The sequence below is a fragment of the Argopecten irradians genome, chromosome 8, assembly GCF_041381155.1.
Source record: "Argopecten irradians isolate NY chromosome 8, Ai_NY, whole genome shotgun sequence".
Lineage (NCBI taxonomy): Eukaryota > Metazoa > Mollusca > Bivalvia > Pectinida > Pectinidae > Argopecten > Argopecten irradians.
The window spans coordinates 34,036,324-34,061,884 of record NC_091141.1 but is presented as its reverse complement, the minus strand read 5'-3'; the positions used below and the strand labels follow the sequence as shown (position 1 = coordinate 34,061,884).

General features: G+C 33.1%; 1 protein-coding gene across 5 annotated transcripts in view; it reads right to left on the bottom strand.

The window, feature by feature from the left end:
- Window positions 1-25,561, bottom strand: part of LOC138330182 (kinesin-like protein KIF21A) — a 107,799-nt gene that overhangs the window by 55,873 nt on the left and 26,365 nt on the right. For 4 of the 5 annotated variants that reach the window (XM_069277621.1, XM_069277622.1, XM_069277623.1 and 1 more), the window contains exons 1-15: window positions 14,815-14,995; window positions 12,815-12,871; window positions 12,282-12,374; window positions 11,721-11,849; window positions 11,002-11,169; window positions 10,323-10,438; window positions 9,865-10,060; window positions 9,214-9,406; window positions 7,826-7,892; window positions 7,169-7,411; window positions 6,486-6,624; window positions 6,177-6,267; window positions 2,869-3,063; window positions 1,195-1,394; window positions 393-569 (exon numbers count right to left, since the gene is read on the bottom strand). In XM_069277621.1, coding sequence (XP_069133722.1) covers window positions 393-569; window positions 1,195-1,394; window positions 2,869-3,063; window positions 6,177-6,267; window positions 6,486-6,624; window positions 7,169-7,411; window positions 7,826-7,892; window positions 9,214-9,406; window positions 9,865-10,060; window positions 10,323-10,438; window positions 11,002-11,169; window positions 11,721-11,849; window positions 12,282-12,374; window positions 12,815-12,871; window positions 14,815-14,973 — 2,223 coding nt within the window. In that variant the 5' untranslated portion in view covers window positions 14,974-14,995. Of the gene's footprint in view, window positions 1-392; window positions 570-1,194; window positions 1,395-2,868; window positions 3,064-6,176; window positions 6,268-6,485; window positions 6,625-7,168; window positions 7,412-7,825; window positions 7,893-9,213; window positions 9,407-9,864; window positions 10,061-10,322; window positions 10,439-11,001; window positions 11,170-11,720; window positions 11,850-12,281; window positions 12,375-12,814; window positions 12,872-14,814; window positions 14,998-25,561 lie in introns of those variants that run through there. The other variant, XM_069277625.1, reaches the window with a different exon arrangement.

The window sequence follows — 25,561 nt, the reverse complement described above, 5'->3', positions numbered from 1 at the left end:
TGTATGGCTTTGTAAGTAGATATTGATTGTGACTTCTTAAATTTTTGGGTAAAAAACATATTTTTTACAGAAAATGACACCTGTTTGCTCACAAAATAATGACATCATAATCGACATCTACCAGCATGGGCAAGTAAAATGAAAAGATGGAATATATGGCATTAGAAAGTCAATGATTTAGTTATGAAATCACATGACACTACTTTAGTATACAAAAACAGGCACACAATTATAACAGCTGAAAGTAATTAAATTACAAGTAAATTATGAAAATAAGACATAATTCATTTTATATATCAATTTTTTTTTTTTTAATCAAAGTCTTGTCAGCTTTTGAAGGTAAACTTAATATACTAGAGTAAATTAACCATACGGGAGTATAAGATTCTCACCTCCTCTTGTTTGCGTTTGATAACGACCTCTCGATGTTTGTTTGTTTTCTCCAGATTTCTGATGAGGTTCTGGTTTTTGAGTTGTTCTTTCCTCAGCTGAGTGACCTCTTTATTTCTCCGTAATTCTGTCTGTCGTGTTTTACCAGCCTCCTCTTTCACTTGCTTCATTAGCCGCACCTGACAAGGGAGACAACTCTTATGTTAGGGTACACAACTCAAATGAGAAAATTGAATATGCAGAATTTTGTTATCCGAGTAAATCGGATAATGTAAAATTTTATAAATACCATGTAGATTAAATAACAGACATAACAGAATGTCAACACCAGGTACCAAAACTTTAAATCTTTTAAAACACTAAATCAAAGAGTTTGTTTTATCATACCTCAAGTGAGAATCCTGCATTCTGATTGGCAGAGAGATATTTGGCATTTCACACTGCCACACGGCAGTTGGGATTAGAATTACAGAAGATGATAGGCATGTTTGAAGCAACCCCCTTGCAACGAGTGATAGTGTATTTTCGACAGTGCAAAATATTAACTGCCCAAAAAAGATACACATTAGTTTCTTTTTCGACGACATTTTTTAAATTTTTTTTAAAGTTTTTTAGTTCCACCTTCCTGTGATTATGACGTCTTGAAACTCACATCAAATGATGATGTCATAATCAGATGGATGGTTGGACTAATCGACGGTAAATTGTACTTTACCCATGTCGTTTTGGAATCTTGAAACACCCGTATTGATAAACACAAACTCTAATTACTATTTAGTAAATGTAATATCATAAAATTTGCACCTTTGTCTTTTTCATTTCACCAAGTTCATGTTGGAGAGTCTTTAACTGTTTTTCATAATGAGACTGGTTTTTGACAAGTTTAGCGTGGTCTTTCTTGGCTGCTTGCATTTTCTTCAGATCTGTCTGAAGATTTGTCAACTTCTTCTCGAACTCCATCTTAACTTTCTTTACTTGATCCTGGTTGGTTGTGGAAACTTGATCTGTTGGAGACAAAGAATCAAAAACATTCAAAATATTGTAATAATAGATATAGTTTTATAGTTTTTTAATCGTATCTGTAAGTTCTTTCTTTTTTCACCCCAAAGAAGCAGCATTAGACCAATACGGTAAAACCTGCCCTGGCGGCTACCTCTGTATAAAGATAGACCACCTGCTTATTAAGACCACTTAAAATCCCAAATGGTCATTAATAACACAATTTGACCTGTGTATAAAGACCACTTAGCTGTAGAAACAAAAAAGCTTTTACTTTGGCCCTTGGGTGGTCTTTATAAACAGGTTTGACTGTGTTGCTAGAATGTATAACAAGGGCCCAATGGGCCCAAATCGCTCACCTGCTATCTGGTAATCATGCTTGGTTCATACTTAACAAATAGGAGAGTGAATAAGAATCTATATCATGCCTAAGCACATTAGAGGCCCCTTTGCCTCTTGGTTGTGACCTTGAATGGAGGTCAAGGTCATTCATTTGAACAGACTTGGTAGCCCTTGATCCCAGCATGTCACAGGCCAAATATCAGGTCCCTAGACCTCTTGGTTATTGAAAAGAGGTCATTTAAAATATTTAGCCTATTTGACCCCTGTGACCTTGAATCAATGTGAAGGTCATTCATTTGAACAAACTTTGTAGCCCTTCATCCCATCATGTTACAGGCCCAATATCAGGTCTCTAGCCCTCTTGGTTATTAAGGAGAAGTTGTTTAAAGATTTTAGCCTATTTGACCCCTGTGACCTTGAATGAAAGTCAAAGTCATTCATTTGAACAAACTTGGTAGGTCTTCATCAAAGCATGTTACAGGCCCAATTTCAGGGCCTCTTGGTTATTTAGAAGAAGTCTGTCAAAGATTTTCACCTATTTGACCCCTGTGACCTAAAATGAAGGTCAAGGTCATTCATTTGAACAAACTTGGTAGCCCTTCACCCCATCATGCTATAAGTCAAATTTCAGGACTCTAGGTCTCCACGTTTTGGAGAAGAAGTTGTTTAAATGGAAAAGTTGACGCCGGAAGGCCGGACGACAGACGGACGCTGCACCACAGCATAAGCTCATTTGCCCTTCGGACAGGTGAGCTAAAAATTATCTTTTTGAAGCTAGTCTAGATGATAGTTAGAGCTGCAGCCAGTTTATAAAAATGGAATTGTTCAGCAATTTTTACAGATAAAGAATAATTAGAAGATTATTAGTATCTTTACTGGCATATAATTTATTATTCTGTAATTGCATATTAAAGAGTGATCTCCCCATGCAGATAAGTATTTGATGGGTCATATGTTTGCAAGTGTAACATCACGTTTTCAGGGAAAACACCATTTTAACTCACAAGCAATTCACATCAAAATCGCCACTGTCAGGGCAGATAACTATGTTACAAACATTCAAATACAGAATTGGTGGTCATTAACTGTACAGAAACACAACAGTTTTGGAATTTATAAAGTAAATAGTCTACTCACTGATATTAGCTAGAACTTTATCCCGTTCCAGCTCGGTAGCCTTTATCTTATTTTGTAACATAACCACCTTCTCCTCATACTGAGTTTTCATCGCGTGAAGTCGACGCTGACTTTGTTCTAGTTCCTCGACAAGCTTCTGCTTGATGGAGATTTCACAAGTCAACTCTGCTAAGTCTTCGTGAATGTTATCCGAGTCTGAAAAAATTAACATATTTTGCTGAAATATTTTTTGAACATATTTGCTGAAATATTTTAAGCTAACTTTAATTTGGAACAATGTAATTCGTACAAAAACTAACATGAATGAATTTTACTTTAATCCATCAATAAAATACAGTTCATAATTATATAGGATATGACACATCTGAAATACAATATACATGACTTTTGCATAATAGAGATATTTATTTAAACATTTGAACAATATCACTTCAAATTTGTAAATTAGCTACCATATTGAAAACCATTAAATCTACTTCTTTTCTTTCCAGATGATATTTTTTTTTCATACTTTTTTCCATACTGATCTATTTTTACCATTCCTTTTACATAAGAGATCTACAGGTGCTTTCCAATGAAATGATAAAGGATATAGAATGATTTGCGAAGTTTGCTGGATGAATTTGAAAATGATGATCATGAGAGAACACAAACTCATAGTGAAAAAGTATCATATAAACTTAAACCGAACCCAAAGATAATGCTAATTCATGCATGAGAATTACCGGTACCAAATTTGAATTGTCCTATGATAGAGTATACCTGTTGAACACATAGGATTTCATCTGTACAATATATTACAAGAGAATTTACATATTGTACAAATTGTACTTTACAATCTGGTATTAAAATATTTTTTTATTTTATAATCAGGTATTTATTTTTTTTTAATCACATATCAATTTTTTTTTTTATTCCATGATCAGGTATTAATTTTTCTTAAATTTTATGATCAAATATTTAATATTTTTTAATTTTATAATGAGGTATTAAAAATAAATATTCGTTATTTCTGACACCATAGCTTCACTTTTAGCATTATACCATCACAGAGATATAATTCCAACAGTTTCACCTTTGTCATAATCTCCAAGTCAGTAGAACTGAACAATTCAATCCAAGTTATAGAGGGAAAATGTTTTGAAAGGGGAATAACTCTGAAAAAGGTTGAGGTATTTTGCTTCAAAATAATTATGTACATACATCTACACTGTATAAAGGTTACTGCCATTAGGTTTTGGTATACCTCCAGAAGTTAAATATGATCTAAATTGTTGTGACGATGTGTTCATAGACAGACAGTATAACCCACCTCTAAAATGTAGGGGGAAGGGGGGCATTAGAGTTTCATGAAATGTTCATATGCAGCAAGTCAGTTAACTTCTGTCTAAGACCCAATGATATATCAAATTCCCATGCAGATACCATTAACGTTAATATATATATGTCATGCTTTTTATGAGGAAGCATATTCAATACCTTGACATTTTTTATTTATTTTTTTTTTGCTGCATTTTTCTCATAAAAGCACATGTAAATACAGGAATTATGCAAAACAAATAATGAATGATAATACCAATCTCAGTTAATTTGGTGACAAACAATTTTAAGCATGATGATATATTATGTTTTTAAGCCTGAACTAGCAACAAAAAAATAATTTCTGACATGACTTATAGATGAATGTGGAGTGATGAGGCCTACATCAAACATGATACAGTGGACATATTGTACATCATTTCTTATCTTTGGAGTTGGTACCAATTAATTCACATCAACGATGGTTGTCAATGCCATGAATAAAGTTTTCTGTCATGAATTACACATCATCTTCATTGAAATTATAAAGCATTCTGGCATTTCATATTACAGAGTTATCTGCCCTTGTGGTAATATAAGGTATTGATAGTGAAGTCATTTCTTTTAGAGAAAAAATTTCATCATTATTTCTGGAGTATGACATTATGCTCAGAAAAACACGACGTCACAATCAATACCTACCCACAAGCGAAGACAATTCTGCAGTATCCAAATTCAGAATTATAATTAAATGGAACTAAATCTACAATGAGTACTTGAATTTAAGGATAAACAATATTAAATTTCGGGTTGAATTTACAAGTATAGATTTTTACAGGGATATTTTCATTAGACAGGGTTATCTACCCTTGTGGTCAGGCCACGTTAAGGTTTTGCATGTAAAAACCTCATTATTTTTCTTACAACTTACTGGCATTACTCAGTAAGCAAATAATGGAACCAACAACATCTGTACACAAGAATAGATATCGATGAAAGGGATCGAAGACATGACAGAAATTTTGATGATCATAAATACCAGAAAAACAATCTATAAAGAGTTCTAAATTGTATACACATATACAGGTGTAAATGATCAGATGATTCAAAGATAGAGAAAAAATAATAATTAAAAAAAAAGAACAAGTTTGCTAATGATGAGAGTAAATTATTGACAACATACAACTAAAAATCACAATTTTTTTTTGTCACAAAAATGCACAACAGAAAACCAGACTAGAAGGTAAATATGAGCGAGGAGTGACGCTGTACCTGCCCACTCTAACCAATAATCCAGGAACAGTTGCACTAGAGGAACGAGATATAGACAACAGGTTATTGTACAACACCCACCATCTTAATGTCATCTGCTAATGGTTGATTTCACGCTAATAACACAGCATCTTCCTGATTTCACTTAAGCATTGACGTCACTTAACTTCATAGGGGTATGAAAGAAATTTTGTTTGTAAACTGTGTTAATCTGCGTAGCAGATTCTCATAAAAAGTTTGCTATGAAGTTTAAAAATAGTGACATCAATGCTTATAATTAATTTTTCAGACTACTTGATGAAAAAATAAAATCCATTTAAATCTATGATTCCATTGATTGTTCAATGGATTATTTTTTCCGAATCAATACGCAATGTCGACGTCTCTATTGTGACGTGGGGTTTTTGCACCATTTTCAGATTTTTTTCTTCATAGTAGTATAAAGAAAGAGAATCAGAAAGTCGGATTTAGCATGAAAACAAATTAAAAATTAATTATAATTCGTCAGTGGTTATTATAAATAACAGTAATATAAGTCGTGCTGTATTATTTAAAACATAGCACTTATCCCATCCTTTTTTCCAACTGATTTCCACCTAATACATGTAAATTTCTATCTCGCATGTATTCTGTTAATATGAATCATATAAAATGACCTTCGTGTGACTTTGTGTTAATATATGTATCAAATAGATTATAACTGACTAAATGACCTTGGTGTGACCTTGTGTTCCTACCTTTGTCCTCGTCCTCCGATTCTTCATCCTCCTCCTCAGATGAGTTAACAAGATCCTCTAACTCCTCTTCAAGATCATCTTCTTCTAACATCTGTTTAAACAGCATGAGAAATCATTCCAGACTATTTCTTTTACAAGGTCTCTCATAACAGCATGAGAAATTCCAGACGATTTCATTCACATGGCCTCTCATAATCATAATATCTATATCATAGTATTCATTATTTTCCTGGTAAAGAAAAAATCAAATACATTGAAATTTATTTAGAATACCTACATATGAATTAAAATAATTTATTTTTTACTTACCTCTCCATTCTGCTCTCCTTCCTCTTCTTCTCCCGGTTCCTTCTCTTTATCATCTTTATTCTCTTCGTCTTCTTCATCTACTTTAGATTCTATGTTATTTTGTTCTTTTTCCTCCTCACTGATGTTTTCTTTATCACTACTGTAAAACAAATGGAATCATTTACAAATGGCATAACTATGTAAGATTTGTTCTCCTTATCACTATTGTAAAACAAGGGGAATAACTCACAAGGGGACATAATTACTGTAAAACAAGGAATATAACTTACAAGGGCATATAACTCTTATAATATTTTTCCCTTATCACTACTGTAAAACAAGGGGAATAACTCACAAGGGGACATCACAACTGTAAAACAAGGGAAATAACTTATAAGGGGACATAACTATGTAAGATTTGTTTGCCTTATCACTACTATAAAACAAGGGAAATAACTTACAAGGGGACATAACTATGTAAGATTTGTTTGCCTTATCACTACTATAAAACAAGGGAAATAACTTACAAGGGGACATAACTATGAAAGATTTGTTTGTCTTATCACTACTATAAAACAAGGGAAATAACTTACAAGGGGACATAACTATGTAAGATTTGTTTGCCTTATCACTACTATAAAACAAGGGAAATAACTTACATGGGGACATAACTACTGTAAAATAAGGGAAATAATCTTAATCACCTGTGACCATGGCGTGACTTGGCCCGCTTGGTTTTACGGAGTTGTTTAATATCTTTCTTGGCTTCCTCTAATATAGATGTGATCATATTATCTGGGTCAGGAGTCTCAATACTTATACTGCTACTGAGGTTAACACTGCTGCTCAACTGCTGCATCGGGGACATCGGCGTCATAGCAACCCGCGACGTCATGTGACGTCGCTTTATTGTGTGTAACATAGCTTCGGACTCAGCTAATTTTCCTCTGTTTAAAGAAGAAGGAAGAAATTTTAAAAAAGTGTCAATATGTGATCTTAGACTTTAGCCAAGGGAAGTGAAAGTTAATCATTTAATTAGCATATAAATGAAAATTCTTCAAAGTGAAATTTTATTAACATGCCAATAATAATCAACTATTAATTTGCCTATCATAATTAACTATTAACTAGCCACTTAAATTTTTAGAGATAAAGATTTTATGTTTTCAGAGATATGATTTTTTCAATATCCCTTACTCTCAGTTTCATCAATTGGTTCAAGAAACTCCAATTCAAATCTTCATGTAAATTTTGATTTTCATATTAAATTGAACATTATTTTAGAAATACAAGGAAAGAAAAACTAAATATCATTTCAATCATTTCCATTGAAACTTTTTAAATTAAACATATTCATATACCGTAATTCCTCAGTCTCTTTTAGATAACCTTCTATTAACTTCTGTACTTCCCCGGCTCTGGCATCCTCTGTTAATTAAAGAAACAGATAAAATAACGATTAACTGAAATGTCTTGTCAATGTTTCTCTTCTGTTTATTGTGGTGTTATAAAAACATAATAGTAAAAGTTATAGTCATAGACATTGATTGGTTTTATGGAGGAAGGCTGTCAGTAATAAATCTTTTTTTGCAAATCGTAAAATTTTCTCTGATATCCCTTAATATGTTAAAATTGAAAATTAATTTTGGAAAAATATGTGTGGGGATTTTCAATTTAAAGCTGTGGGGATTTTCAATTTAAAGCTGTGGGGATTTTGTAAAATTGCATTTTCATTCTATAGTTATAGTTCTTCAGAGTGAAATAATCATGGGGAAATAAATTGTTGACATGACAAGAAGAGGCATGAAGTGGAAACAATAATGAAATATTCACCCCTAAATATTGAAAATGAACTGTTCCTGCCTTAAAGTTGGAAGAGTTCAAATGTGTCCATAGGGGTGAATGAGTTAATATTGACTGTAATTCTAAAAACATAATTCCTGAATTTCTGCTAATTCATACTGATTTTTTTGTTCATATGCATGTTGGTTGATACAAAAGTGAGAAAACTGAAAATTGTAAATGCCACAGGATTCAAATTTCAGTTTTTGTGTTTCACAGTTTCTTTTCTTAAAATGATTTTATTCTAAATTTACAAATTATTTTTTTTATTTTTAAATGTATTTTAATTGTCATAAACTGTTGACTATAGGGACAGGAGACAACTTTTCCAAACTTAGTGGCACACTCTCCCTAGAAATTGTTTGCTTCATTATAGAGTTAATGCTATAAACTGGCTATGGATGCATACCGTATTCGCCATAATCACCACCCCTCCCCACAACTCGAGAATGAGTCATTATATAGACACCACTCATGACCTCCAGTTCCCATCATACAAACTTGATTGCCGATTATATCATTGAAAACAAGCTTACAGTACATGTTGCAAGCAACACACATCCCTGCTGTCTCAATTACATTTTCTAGTCTATGGCAATTTATTAATGCTTAGTTATGCTATCATTATATGAAATTTGAACAAAATCTATTGATGTTTTCTCAAGTTATCGTCTGGAAATGACAATTTTTTTTAAACGATCTATTTTTAGTAACAGTGACCTTTGTAGTTGACCTACAGGAATAGTTTAAATACAGTTTTTTTTCACCTGCAACTTACATTTTGGTTCCCTAATAAGTGCTCCCTTTTATCCCAATTTTTCAAGCCCCCAGGGAGCTAATTATGGTGAATATGGTCATTAATACTAGTTACTTAATCGTTAAGTTGACAATGCATTCATCACTTTACCTGCTATATTGAGGATGCCTAGAGTCTCCCTCTCCCTCAGTAGCTGGCTATTTCTCTCTTTTAAAGTCTCGTTAGCTTCATTCAGGGCTTTTATACGTAGCATTAATTTATCATTTTCGTGCTGTAACATTGTATTTTCATGGAACATATCGTTAACACTTTCCACACCATCAGCATCGACTGTTCTTTTACCCTGAGAAAATAACAAAACATTGAACATAATAAACGTATGATATACTATAAATCATGAAATTTTGGTGGGTACGTTTTTTCATGGTTTGGAGATTTCAAAGTAATCTGTGGGATGAAATATTCTTGGTTGGCCGCTGACAGTGATTCCAATAACATTCAAATAAAATTCATGGTTCAACAACATTGAATGATTTTCACTTGCAATCATGTTTTGTGTATTTCGCAGCAATCATAATTCAAGAAAATAAATTTGTGGTTAAAATGTTTCAACAACTAAATCAACATATCAATTTGTTAAATTGCAAAATTACATTATCATGAAAAGGGTAGGCATGAAAATACTAAATAAAGTTTCCATATATTATTTTTTTTCACATTATGTCATATGAAATATCATAAAATTGATTGAAGAAATTCATGTTCTTGTACGAGACACTTGTAGAAATATAACCTGCTCACCGTTTTGTAGTCTAGGAGTTCCTGTTGTAGTAACGTGATCTCGGAGCGAAGTGCGGCCAGCTGTTTACTAGCCTTGTCCTGATTGGCTATTACTTTGTTCTTTATATTGCGTGCCCTATTGGCATATTTCAGTGAATTAAGAGTCTCTATAAAGTCACGGTCGGATGGAGATATACATGCTATCATTAATGTCCGACTGAAAAGAAAAAGAAGACATCATACACTAATGTATTAACTTGTTAACCCCTGAATTGTAACAATGGACTGGTCTATTCTTTGATTTAGAAGAGTCTAAATGTGTTTTCAGGGGTGAATGAATGAATTAAGGAATTTGATTATTGACTATGTAGACAAAATTTGTCAGTCCCAAAAATTTGCAATCAGGACAATTTGGACTAGGGATTAAAATTTCTAGTTTATCGGGGGTCTAATGTAGTTAAAAGTCACTGAATACAAACCTGTTTCCCCCTAAGGAGTCCTGAAGTAGCCGGGTTAGTTTAGAGTCCCTATACGGGACGTGAGATCCTTTTTTAGTTTTGTCTCCTAAAGCTGATATGACATTGCCAAGGGCAAGCTGCAACACAAACATGACCACTATCACATTCTGAGTCTTTAACTAACTGATATTAACTGATGATTCATCAAAAACTGTATTACAGTCAAACCTGCCTTAGCGACCACTTCTGTACAAAGACCACCTGCTTAATAAGACCATATTTAACACAATAATTAAAGCCTGTGTAAAAATAAAGACCATATTTTCTTGGCTCTTTGGGAGGTCTTTATAGACAGGTTTGACCCTATATACAACATGTATTGCTCTGGAATAATTATTCAATGGAATATCACTATAATTTTTTGATTTTTTACTGTATAATAACTAAAACATAACAAAACATAATCTCCGTCAGGGACAAACTTATGGAGGGAGAGTTATGTCCCTTTAAGCAATCTTCCTGTATCCTAATGAATACTGTTTTTCTTTTCTTTTTTTTTGAGAGAGAGTTGTGATGTCTAAAAATTTTGTCCATGAATCTGTAAACTTTCATATTGATATTCTTCGACAAAAAATATTGATTTTCATATGTACAGTATCAGCCATCTACTAAAATGTTGATCAATGAACTTGAGACATACCAGACCACAGTTTATAGAGATTCCTTCTTTGGCACGGTCACCTGTAGCTCCCGTCCTTTTTAACCTCTCAGATCCAGCCAAGTCTACGAAGTGGAACTTAGCTGTCAACGTCTCAAATTCATTCAGGTCCTGTGTGGAGTCTGTCTCTTTACCATCCTCATCAAGACACTGAAAATAGACCAATTAATTATTAAAATTTCATTGTAGGATTATCAATTAAAAATACTCCTTGGTGTGTATGGTTATCTACTATTCAAAATACTCAAATATAAACACATTTCTTTAGAGATATGCCATGATAGGGAATACTAAATGAAATGTGAAAATTATCTTTCTTCACTAGAAATGTCATCTTCTCCCATCTGCACATGGAATTGGAACGGGACAGGAGGGACATGGGAATCTCCCCCCCCCCCCCAACACACACACACAACTGTCCCTTTTTCCTTACCAGGGTCATAGAAGTAAATAGCCAAACCTGCCACAGTGACCACCTCTGTATAAAGATCACCTGCTTAATAAGATTACTTTCTCAGGGTTCCAAATGGTTAATTTCAACACAATTTGACCTGTGTATAATGACCGCTTGGCTATAAAGACCATTTTTATCGAGGTCCCTTTGGTGGTCTTTATAGACAGGACAGGATTCACTGTAAGTCTGTTTTTGCTTGTCAAATATTTTTATGTAGACATTTTTAAAACGAAAACCCTAGACGCACCTCATCCTTGACGACACGATGTTGTTTGATAGTGATGGTAAAGATGGCGTGCGACCGTGACGACTGAGAGTTCATATTTGTACTGGCAGTAGATCGAGATAAAGCACCATTTTCTAAACATTGCATAGTCTGAAAAATAAAAAGTGCAATTAGTACGCAGCTTATAGAATATAGTTAGGTCAAATCAGGACTTTATAAAGTAAAAAAATATTTTTTAAATACTCTTAAAGTCACACTATGCGTAACTAGCAGTAAAAAGTCAAGTTAGATTCAACCCCGATATTGTTAGTATTTGTAGATGTAGTTGAAATTAAGTTACATCAAAGAATATTTATAATAGCGATGTTCAATATTTACATGATTTTTTATCAGAATTTTCAAAATCATTACCGCTCATCTTGACTTTGATTTAGTCCTGTCTCTGCATGATTTACAACAGGATTTTTTTTTCAAAATTCTTTTAAATCATGAAAAAAATCAGATGGATACAGATATTGGAACTTTAAAAGAATAGCAATGTTTTCTTCTCGTATCTCTGAAGTCCTGAAATGAACCACTTACGTCCTTCGGAGAGACAACAGGCCGGGTTGTGACTCCTACGACGTAAATTCCTCCTGTAGCATCCTCGTGGATCTTTATGTGGGATTTCTTCCCCTGAAAACAACCAAAATTTCATAATGGACTTTGATTTAGATTTAGACTTTTGATTTAGAAGAGCCTAAATGTGTCTTCAGGGGTGATCAATAAGTTTATAAAGCAGTTTTATCAAAACTTACAAGAAATTCTTCTCCTCATTTTTAGAATCAAATAGCATTTTGGCAATTGCAAGTTTTCAAAATCAATTGCTTGACTACATGATCTGTTGATCACTATAGTTGACCTTGACCTCTTACATTGACCTGTGACTGATGACCCCTTAACTTGAACAATCAAGTTGAATTTATACACCTGACACTGACTGCAGCACTAATGCTATTTTTTTTTTTTCTATTGATAAGTAATGGTCATCTAAGGCTAAAAGCTGTGTAAGGTTTTGCATTTCTGACCCTGAAATACAATTTATTTGACCTTGACCGCATGGCCATCATACTTACTCTTGACTCGGGATCCCGTGTGATGTCAAGCAGATCGAAAATCTCTTCATTGTATAGCTGGTGAAAAACCAAAATCATCATAAATCATCAAATGATCAAAAAGATAATGATATAAAGCTGAAAGTCAACAAATTGCTTGGTACAAAAACAAATTTGTTTATATTTGGAAGATGAAATACATATTCAATTTGGAAAAAGAAATATAAATATATGAGAAAAAGAAGAGAAATCAATGAAAAAAATTGAATTATTGAATTAGTTTTATTTCTATCACATATAATCGCTTGATTCTTACGCAAAAGTTAATCTGATAAAGAATGCTTGTTGAAGTACAAGCCATGCATGTTCAAAGTGATATTGTTTTCAAATTATTCACATATTTTGATTAGAATCTCTTTGAAAACATTCCAACTAATGTTTACTATACCTCACAAAGTAGACATTATGTACTTTGTTGTTATTTGTAGGGCATATATATCAACAGTTATGTAATTGTTACAAAAACATCAACAAACTCTGTACCACAGTAACATGATCAGAACGATAAAATCAGCGATCGAACAATTACCATAAACTTCAAAATGGAATTCCCTATCATCATACACATAACAGGAAAGACAAACAGACTTTATATCAACCATATTTGATAAATATATAGCTGCAAGCAAATCCTTTAATTTCAATATAAACAATCTCTTTATTATTTTATCATAATTTCAAGGCAAAAATGGTTATTTCACTTTGTTCTACAGACATTCTACAGTCATTTACAAAAACTATATAGAACAGAACGTAATTTTTCATTTGATCATGACATAACACCATTCTCTATTTAAAATGTATCAAACATGTAAGTGATAATGCTACTATCTTTATCATAACTACTTTTGGTGATGATTTGGAAGTGATAACAATAGTATATTCTCTATCTTAACTATTTCTGATAAAGGTATATGAACAGGAGCATCCATTTTTCTGCAGGATAATCAAATTCTCCCATCATCTAGAGCTTTCTAGGTCAGTAAATTCTATTTAGAGAAGACATCTATGAGAATTTAACAGCCCCCAGGGAACAATACTATACACGATCACTTGTTTTCTACCGACTGAAAATCAATAGATATTCTACAAACACAGCCAAACACGTAAAAGCATACAAACATGTTTGTATTTTACAAAGGATCTGAAAATTCTGTGTATCATCTCTCGATCCCTAGGACTAACATCCATTATACACTGAAAAAGTAACTTTAACTTAACTCTTTGACTTTTTCCCCCAATCTTTTTGTTGAAAATGTAAAGAGCATTACATTTGAAGTCACATTTGAAACTCAGTTGGACACACAATTATCACTGAAATTTAATACCTTTGTCAGAGTCACAATTATTGAAGATATTTAACAACAAACTTTTGAGATTGCCTAAGAGTACACCAAGCCTAGGTTATGTCTTTGATGAAAACGTTTAAATGAATGTATTTTGTTTTGAAACTACCGATGCAGTAAACAAAAGAACAATGTGAAGTAAGAATAACGACCAAACTGATGCCAAGATTTTGTTACACTGAAAGTACTATTACACAAACCAAAAAAAAACCCACAAATATTCTAACGTATCTGAAGGAAGATCAAGTTAAGTTTTCTACAAACATTTGGGAGTTTAAGAAAATCTGGTTAAAAACAAAATAACGATAATAAATAAAAAAATTTGTCAAAATGACAAAATATTTGGTCTTTGCATATTGCAGACTAAGCTCCCTTGCGGGTAGGTATCCATTGTGACGTCATTATATTTTATGCGTAATTTACATCATTTTCTCCAAAAAGTATGTCATTATGCTAGCAAACACATGACGTCACAATCAATACCTACCAGTAAGGGCAGATAACTCTGTAATATGGAAATACAGAATAGATAACTCTGTAATATGAAATATTTGAATACTTATATGTCAAGTCTCTGTACATTTGAGAATGACTTAACAAAGAAGGAATACCTACCTCTATAAATGTAGCAGTAACTTTGAAGTCAGGTTGGGGTTCATTTCGCTCTTTGGCTTTTTGCTGGCGTTCCTGTATTCCACGAAAAAGATGGCTGACGGCCCGAGGTACGATTCCCTCCTCCTCCTCGCTCTGAGCGACATCGAACCCCGTACCCATCGTGTATGTCTTTCCTGACCCGGTCTGTTGGTAAACAACAAATGAACCATTACGTCTAATCTCATAATTTTATTTTTAAATTTTATTTTTATATTTTATTTCAGTTTTCATATTTTGCATACAAATGCTGTAAACCATCTTATTTTTGTGTTTTTCAAGCCGACCAATTTTTTCACAGGGACTTTATTTCGACATTTCAACTCATTTAGTTTTACTTTCCATATGTTTGTACATTTTTTTCAGCGACATATCATTTTTTCACAATTTTTAGCTATCAATGAAATTAGCGAAATTCAATTCCACACGATAATTAGTTGGCTTACAGTATACAGCATTTTAATTTCAAAATTTGAACTTATTTAATTCTACTTTACATATGTTGGTTAATCTTTGCGGCAATGTTTATAATTTCGCGATTTCTTACTATACACAAAATTTGCGAAATTGAATTGCACAAGATAATAAGTAAACAGTATGACCTTATCAATCTAAGATATTGATTGTTGAACAGGAGGCTCTACATTCTACAAGAAACCAATCATTCTACAAGGTTTTGCTGGTGTATATAGACAAGATTATAAACATACACACAGTACTGACAGCAGCTTTCAATCTATACAGTGATAAGTATGTTATAGTAATTCCTTCATCACTGACGAACAGATTACAAACACTGACAGGACTTAGACATAAGGTGTAACACCCAAAGACTGGCAGGCCTTACTTATAAAAGCTTACAGTCAATGAAAGGTCTCACAGCTGACAGCTTATTGCCTATAGCCATAGAAGCTTAAAGGATTTATCGTTGAAAGGGCTTACACAGCCTATATAGCCATATAAGCTTAAAGACTTTATCATTGAAAGGGCTTACCTATAAAGCTAAAAGACTTTAATTGAAAGGCTTACTATGCCTCAACCTATTGCTAAAGCCATATAAAAAGCTTATATCTAAAGACTTTATCATTGAAAGGGCTTACACAGCCTATTGCCTATAGCCTATAAAGCTTATATCTAAAGACTTTATCATTGAAAGGGCTTCCTCAGACTATTGCCTATAGCCATATAAGCTTAAAGACTTTATCATTGAAAGGGCTTACACAACCTATTGCCTATAGCCTATAAAAGCTTATATCTAAAGACTTTATCATTGAAAGAGCTTCCTCAGACTATTGCCTATAGCCATAGAAGCTTCAAGAATTTATCATTGAAAGGGATTACAGACTATTGCCTATAGCCTAAAAAAGGCTTTATCATTGAAAGGGTTTACACAGACTATTGCCTACAGCCACAGGAGCTTAAAGGCTTTATCACTGAAAGGGCTTACACAGCCTATTGCCTATAGCCCATCAAATCTCAAAGGTTTTATCATTGAAAGGGCTTCATAGTCTATTGCCTATAGCCTATAAAACTAAGCTTAATGAAAGATCTTACTGACAGCCTATTGCCTGTAAAAGCTTAAAGACTAGATATACATTGAAAGGGCTTACACTGAGCCTATTGCCTAAAACCTATAGAAACTTAAGTCTAAACAATGAAAGGACACATTGCAATTGATAACCTATTGCCTAAAAAGACTAAAGCCTTTACACTAAGAGAGCTTGCATAGCCTATTGCCTATAATCTATAAAAGCTTACAATCTACACAATTGTCTATAGTCTATAAAAGCTTATAGACCATACATTGTATAAGATTTCACACAACCTTAGCTTTTGCCTTTAATGTCATCTATGTTTCAATTACAACCCAAACTTTACTTAAATTAGTCTGTTATCCATTATGTCAAACATCACACACAATTACAACATAGCTATCCCATCAAGCTATGTCATGGATTCTCAAGCTTACAATGCACTAAGCTCTATAGATATAGACAGTATTGATTGACTAAACAACACTTTTTACAAGCTTGTCCCATCCCCGCAAGTCATGTAAAACCAACACTAGATGAGTCATAAAGAGAGAAAAGTGTCCTTATATAATTCTGATCATCTTCCTCCTCATATTATCACTTTCAAATGCTAAACTCATTAGCATTGGTTCGTAGCATTTCATTTCTGCATAATTACAAAAGAATAATTTTGAGGAAAACGATTTCCATTTTCATCTGTGTTAAAACTGCTACAGATCATTTAAATCTTACTAATGAAATATTTTGATTGATCAATATATTTTTATGCAAGCACTTTCTCTTTACCAGTAGGGTACAATTAATTCTTATAGTCAGAAGGCTGTGGTATGTTTGTGTTGTCTTTTGCAATAATGGAAACTCTTGCCTATTTTTATAGTGCTATCTCACTGAAGCATACCGCAAAGATACCGGACAGCACACCCCACTCATCACATTATACTGACAATGGGTAAACCAAAATATAGACATTAACACATACACATTGCATACAGGTGAGGCTATCGTTAGATGACCCTGACTATTAATAGAAAGTTTAGAAATAAAATCTGCAGGTTGACTAGAGCAGATCTGTCTAACTAACATTTTACAGCCAAAGACATTCAATTCTCCTAATCCTGCTGACATATGATCAGATTCTTTTGAAACATTTTGACCACCCAACAACATTTTGTGACATTAACTTGATCATTCACCCCTGAAGACATATTTAGACTCTTCTAAATCAAAGACTAGACCAGTCCATTAAGAAATTTTAGGGGTGAATGAATTGATTATACGTCACACACTTTGAGATGACTGACTCACACCACAATCATAGCTTTGATGATAATTATATGTTATTTCAATGAGTAATCTTGCATTCAATATGATTCTGATTTCCATTGTGACTAATCTAAAATCACAATGCAAAAACAAACTCCATAATTTCATTGATGTTTTTTTAGCAAGAGTGGAAGGAGGGGGAGGGGGGGCGGAGTATTAAAAAATCCTTTATTTTCTATTTATTTTTTTGTTAATTATATTGATTCATTAAAAGCGACTGACCTAATTTTTATAGCCTTTATTGAATTAGACACTTGTCAGAAAGGAAACATGAAATCATCAGCATTACCAGTTGATTGACTCCTCTTTACATGAGGAGTGAAGATCACCCGTCCTTCTCTGCTGGGTAATCTAAATCAGGTCATATTCTCCGGGTATTTCAAAGCAACTGTCAGCCATAATTACCACAAAGATAAAGATTTTCAGACTTTGTCTTCTCAACATCTTCAAGAATTTGCATCATAGCAATACTTCTAAAGCCCTTCATTTGACCAAATGAACATTCGAGAATGATTTTGTTTCCCCATGGGCCTCCCTCAAAACCAATTGACTTATTGATGACTGTATTATCTCACTACTGCACTAATTCCAAAGCTCTTGAAAAATCAATAAATAACACATATAAAAAAAAATTGAATATTTTTTTCTGCCTAACTACCGTTTCTCGTGTGATTTCTATTTGAACTTTGCTGAAAATATCACACCTGTTTTCTTACAAAACGAAAAGATATTTGAATTACCATGCAGAACTCATGCAGTCTCCCATACATACATACATATATATACATGGTGACAATTACATGGAAATTCCTATTTCTCATTGCTAATTAGTGTATTTTTGTGCTTTATATCAAAATCTTTGTAAAATAAGGTCATAGTCCTAATCATAGATAGAATATAATGATTAAATCTTCTATCTACATTTATATACTGTATTCGCTATAATTAATGCCCAGGGCAGGGGGTGGAGGAGTGGTGTTTTTAAAAGAACCAAAATGTAAGTTGTTGACAAAAAACGTCATATTTTGTGCATAATCTGTCACAGTAAATATGCATTTTATTATGCCTTCTTTCCTTTGAGATGTAATATCAAATATTAATTCACAGGAAAAAGATTACAAGTTCATGTAATACATGGGATACAATATATAGTGCCATGTTTTAAGCATCAGGTGCACACAGTTGTAGAACATCATTGAATCGATGGGATGGGGGCGTTTATATAACTTCTTCACCAGAAGAGATAAGGGTCGAGGAGGGAAGGGCGCTAATCACAGCGAATATGGTACATAGAGGAGAAGGAGGAGGCCAATCTCCTTTATAATAATCAAACTATCTAATGCTATTCAGTGTATTGATTTTCCCATTTTTATTAGACGAAATCCTGGTTTGTACTGTAACAACATGGCTGCCTGCTCCCATATCACGTACAAACTCATTAATGGATAAGAGATTATGACAATACACAAAATATGTACTCTTACTGTTACACAAAAAAAACCCAAGCTATCCAAGAATTACAACATATGATATTGTATATATAATAAACATCCATGACTCCAACTTTTACTAGCTATAAGCCTTGGTCTCACCGACTACCAACAGGCCAATGCCGATATTAGGTCAACAGTTTCTAATACTAGCTGACACAGCAATGCCTTCCTAAAAGTGCTGATAATTCAATACCAGATGGACAAGAAGGAAAGAACCTGTTACAGACCCTTACTGTGGTCAATAACATGGGTTAATAGGGCATCTGCTACAGCAGCTAATTTCATGGTATTTCATCCCTCTAGATAATGGCCTTATTTATGGGTTGACTGCCTGCATACAACTCAGGCTTTATATAGCTAGCAAACTGATATTATGATCAGAGCAGGCAAATATTGGCAGAATCTGTAGTCAGCAGCAACAGGTCAGGGAAGAAGACATCAATTGCTCAAAATTAAAATGCATATTCTAAATCTATATATAATTACACATATTCTCAAATCAAGATATCAAATTTTGTTCAAAATTAAAATAAATATTCTAAATTTAGGTATAATCATACATATTTTCAAATCACCAAATGAAAGTTAAATCACAAAATCATAATTTAAAACAAGTATACACTAGAACTGTCATCCAGGAGGTCACTTATTTTACCCGACTTTCCCCTCCGTTTGTAACAAAGGGGTGTAACTCTGAAAAGGGTAGCAGTATCTTGTCCCAATACAGATTACCTAATTCAATGCATAATGTGATAGCAAAATCAATGAATTCAAACCACAGACATTGTGTTATAGCAAAACTAATGAATTCAAACGACTGAGTATAGAAATAGATTAGCATTAACATGTAATTGTATATGTATGAGCTGTACCTGAATATATAACTGAGGGATCAAAGTAGATAGATTTGGGCCATGTCCATCCACACATAAATTGGTGTATTATATATACATTTGTTTATACACAGATCAACCTCAGTTAATACCTATAACATCAGTATTTAATGGGGAGATAAGGAATTATAGTTCAATACACATAAAATCTGGGCCACCTATATATATACATATCAACACAAGGATGTAAACAGGTCCTGTCCAGTTCAGCAGAGAAGTCCATTTTACAATAATAAGTCTTTGAGATTTACCATTCCACCAAATTCCAAATGCACAGGTGGTCAGAAGCATATATACCATATGTAAACACTGAAAAGCTATTTCATGTCTGGAGGCTTCTCTTGATGCTTGGGACTTTCAACAGAGATTTTGAAACAGGTTGGTACTACAGACTACAGAGACCCCTGTTTAAGGTTGGAAATGCCTTCCAGATTGGTACTGTATGTATTGGACAATTGGTGACCCCCCAATGAAGATTTTGAGTGCTTTGTGGTATCTGACCATTGGAGACCCCTGTTTAGGTTCAGATTACCTTACAGATTTATACTGTGCATATTGGACTATTGGAGACCCCTGTTTAGGTTCAGATTACCTTACAGGTTTATACTGTGAGTATTGGACTATTGGAGACCCCTGTTTAGGTTCAGATTACCTTACAGGTTTATACTGTGAGTATTGGACTATTGGAGACCCCTGCTGAAGGTTCTGATTGCCTTGTGTATCTTGCCAATGATGAAGATTCCCTATAGATTACCAGCAGGTGTAATTAATCTACACTGCACTGACCTATAACAAGCATGAAGCCACTCCAATCAGCCAGCATCTTAATTACTAACTAATCATTAGTCACAGTCAGTTAGGAACACAGTCCTTACAAGCCAACCCACATCCTTTAGAACATACACTACCTCACAAAATATGCATGTAACATGTCAAGATCAATGAAAACAATGACTGATTGAACAAGCAATTTAAGTCTGTACAATGATGACTCAACCTTCATATTAAATATTCATTTTCTTAGTGTAACTACTGATAATCTAGAAACTTCAACTGTAGATTGGTTGACTTAAACTACTTTGATATGATGTTTATCAACCATGAAGGAACTAATTTATCTAGGCATGGGTTAAGTATCATGCAGCTTGGTAAAAGACAATGGAATCTTTGTTAGGCCTGGCCTTCTCCATTTGAATCTGAGAGAAAAACATCAGCTTTTCAGTCCTGACCATGGAACCTAAATTCTGTTGAAATCGATTCAAAGTCTTTACAAATAACAATCAACATTTAGACATTCTAATTTGTAACTGGAAGACCTTGACCTTCATCTGATGCAAGGATAACATCACCCAGGGAAACAAATTACAATCTGCCTGTGTATCTTGGCATTGATTTTGGAGCTGTTGAATTTTAAGATAAAATAAACAAATCACAGATACAAGAATTCAACAAGATCTCCACCAAAACTGTAAAAGAATTTCCACATTGAACTTGAATTACCGTATTTCACCCAACAAGCACCCCATCCTTACGCACCCCTCCCCTTTTTGACAGACTGAAACTATGAAAATCAGGTAGGTTTCACTATTTGATTTCATTTTTAAATTGATTAATGCCTTTAACTCTTGAGCAACACTTGTGAAAATTCACCCGAAATTTGGTCCTATTAAGCACCCCTTTAATTTTTCATTAACTGTTTTGGATATGTTTTTTGGGTTGAATACGGTAATATCAGTATTTCAAGAAAGAAATCCCCTGATATTACAGCACTCTACTTAACTTTTGTATATTTTTCTGTAATTTAATTCTGTCCTAAATTTAATTAAGAATGTTCCAATATAAAATAGAAAAATAAAGTAGATAAAAACATCCATAGACAGAAAAATCCATTTCTATACAATGATAACAAGCGACATGTCTTCCATTAACACAAACACTTACAATATCACAATATCGCATGAATCTTACATTACAAGCAAAATGCATTAGTTGAAAGTGCTGTATTTTCTTTATATAAGGCAATTTTATTTTTGTTGAAACCAGCTCATGCACTTAAACACTAAGTAATAATACGCCTATATAGACTGATTGCAAACCACAGCCGCCAGATATATTCCATTTCACAGTCTGAATACTCCAAAAGGAAACTAGATTAATTAATGATTTTACACATATGTTCTTTAGACTTAAGTACAAGCTTGATCAAACTGATTGAAGAAGGAAGAGTGAAATTTAATGAGGTAGTTAACTATAAATTAGACTGTGTATTTGCTCCGTCAGTTGAAAATTGCTGACTGACAATTATACGAGGGCCCGGGTTAATAACAAAGGGATATTGTGACCTAAACATGACACCTGAATCCACCCACAACATCAATAACGTGTACCCGTACAAGGTCAGCACACCCCTGTCGTACCAATCCCTACCCCACACCTCTATATACAGGTGACACCTTCACCACACAAACTAAAGCCATTGACCCACAAACGCTAGGTATGCCACAGAATTATAGGTTTCCGGGAGATTTGTGGAAGTAAAATACTGTTAAATCTTGTCTCTATTGTGTCCTGTATCGGTAAAATGTATATATATACTCTCACTTAAGTTTGTCTGTCCTTCGTTTGTACAGGTATGTAGGTGTTAAATATAAGTGTCATCCTTGTAACCAATGTATATGACATGTTATTGTTATCATTTGTATTGTTCACTGGGTGTCATGCAGTAAAGCGTGCAAAATTATCTGATTGTATTTGTTTACAAACATAAAATTATCGAGATCTTTAATATACATTTGTCACAAGCACTAGCTGACTTCTTCAGTCATCATAAAATAGCTTTAAATATAAACTGAAAAAAAAATAAAGAAAAGTCAAATTAATTTTTTATTATTTTCATTATAATTCATTCTAAGATATTATATAAGTTTGGTTTAATAAAACAAAAATAAGACCAAAGAAATGAAAAAGTATTTGGAAAGTAACAATGTCCACAAAAATGGAGAACCTTGCAGCAGTGTACATGCATAAAGAAAATGCTCAGATAAAGGGAGATAATAAATGAAGGGAGATAACTCATCAGGATAGTAAATCCAAATAAATCAGGCAAATGAACAAAACTGTAAGATATATTTGAAAGATTTAAAATAAAGGTGTTTTTTTTCATTTTAGGATCAACACAATCCAAGATTCAGAGGATCAGTATGTATTATATGTATACATATAAAAGAAGATTTATGAGATGGTGTGTATAAAAAGTAGATTCAGTCATTACTTAATTCTTTCATTGAAAAATATCCACCAGATGCCAAGACTTTTAAGCCCAGTTGGAAAATTCACCAGATCAATGGACATTATGTACATTTTGATCTGCCTTTACAAAAATATTCTCTTTGAAATCCAACCGTCATAGAATATAAAATTGTAAACAGTGAAAGAATTTTATAACTCACAGCTGGGGTCAATGTGTCACTATAAGCTGTCGGTGTAAAGAAAGTCCTTTAAAAGAAAAAATCAACTTTTTTCCTAAACCTAGATGGATATTACCTTTAGACTCAGCATATTTAGCTGATGAAAAGCATTTTTAAAATGAAATCCGACAAAAGCATTCTTAAAACTACAGGTACACATGAAAAAGCATAACTTTTTAAGTAGAAAGAAAATATTTTAATATTCATAACACATATACACCAATGACACTATGACACAGTTTTCAATACTCTGCATGACGAAGAACTTTTTAATCAAATATGCAAAATTTTTGAAGTGGTTTATTTCTGCTATGCATATACTACAGTTTCTTCCCATATTATGGATATATAATGATTTTGTACACCTGGAGTCCTCAAATGACGAATAAATTAAGCTAATAAAGCTTATCTGATTTTAACAGACAAAATCTAAGTGATCAATACCTGATTATCACAATAATGGCATGATACAAAGCAGATTTATACAATAAATTGGAGGAAAAGCCTTAACCAATAACCTGATTTTAATAGGGTTAAGTCTGAATCTATCTTTATTATTCTACTATAATAAGATTCCAATCAACTATCTAAAAATCAGATCTGATCATCAGACTTTTGTCACTATATTTACATAAAATGCCCTGAAATATATCTTCCTACCAATATCTGCCTCTGATTGCAGGCAGACAGTGTGCCACAATTACAACCAAAACACAATTGATCATGATATCTTACTGATTCTATAATGAATTGTCTAAAAGTCTAACAATTCCCTATAACATCCACCTCTCCTATTACACAGCCCTATAACATCCATCTCTCCTATTACACAGCAAGAAACTAGAACATCCATCCTTAAGAAAGAAACCTATGACCTTCTCATTTGTTGTGGGAATAAAAACCCATGACTGTCACAGCCAGATATCAATATTGTGATTGAGAATTCAAACTCCGTAATAATGAACAAAATGGAATCGCCCATTCACAACATGGTGCATTTTTTTTTTTTTTTTTTTTTTTTTAAATTAGAATGCCTTCATTATACATCTCAATTTTAGCAAATTTTATAGACATTCAGTCTATTATCAAAAGGAAATCTGAATTAATTATATGATCATGTTTACAAATAACTGCTCTTTGCTGATGTGTAAACCTTGTTCATAAATAATTCTCCTTGAACAAATTTTACATTAAATGAGATAAACAATGTAGTCTAGATTATAATATTAAAGACTGGAATGAAACAGGATAAACAATATAATTGTATTTGAAGACCACATGAAATAATTATTTTGTTGAAAAATAGTCCCTAGCTCTTCACAGAAACAATTTTAATTTAAACTGAGCTCCGAAGCCTTACACTACTGAAGAAGTACTTGTATCAAATCAATAGAATTAATGGAATGTTACACATTTTCAAGACTTTTCTTCATGCAAACACCGATCAGGTCACTCCAAAGATTGGGAGCTCAAAAGAATCCCCATTACTACACACGTAAGGTATCTGCTTGACCTTACATCGTCCCACATATAGCACTAAGACCCATGTCAAATATTGACGTGTCACTAAAGTCCTTAAAGACCATAAGAGTCTCCTGGTAGAAATGTTGGTCCTGCCAAGTGGTCCCTCTGGTCAACATTGTGGTATACAGGGGTAAATAGTGTATATATTAGTGTATCAAATATACGAAGTTAGTATCAGGAAAAGACGATTCTATAACGATTAAGTACGGTCATATAGACCAATCTTAGTATGGAGTCAATATGTGAAATTTTTTTATTATGAATATAAAACATGTCATAAAACAACTTTTAGTTATTTTTTGTGTTCATTTTATCAACTTTTTCCATCTAGATTCAATCTGATTGTGAAAACTCTTTATCAAATAAAGCATGCCATGAAACAACTTATTATTAGCTATTTTTCTGTGCTCATTTTATCATTTTTTTATCAAAACTATCATCAAATCTGGTCTGACAATATTTGTGGAAGAGGAAACAGA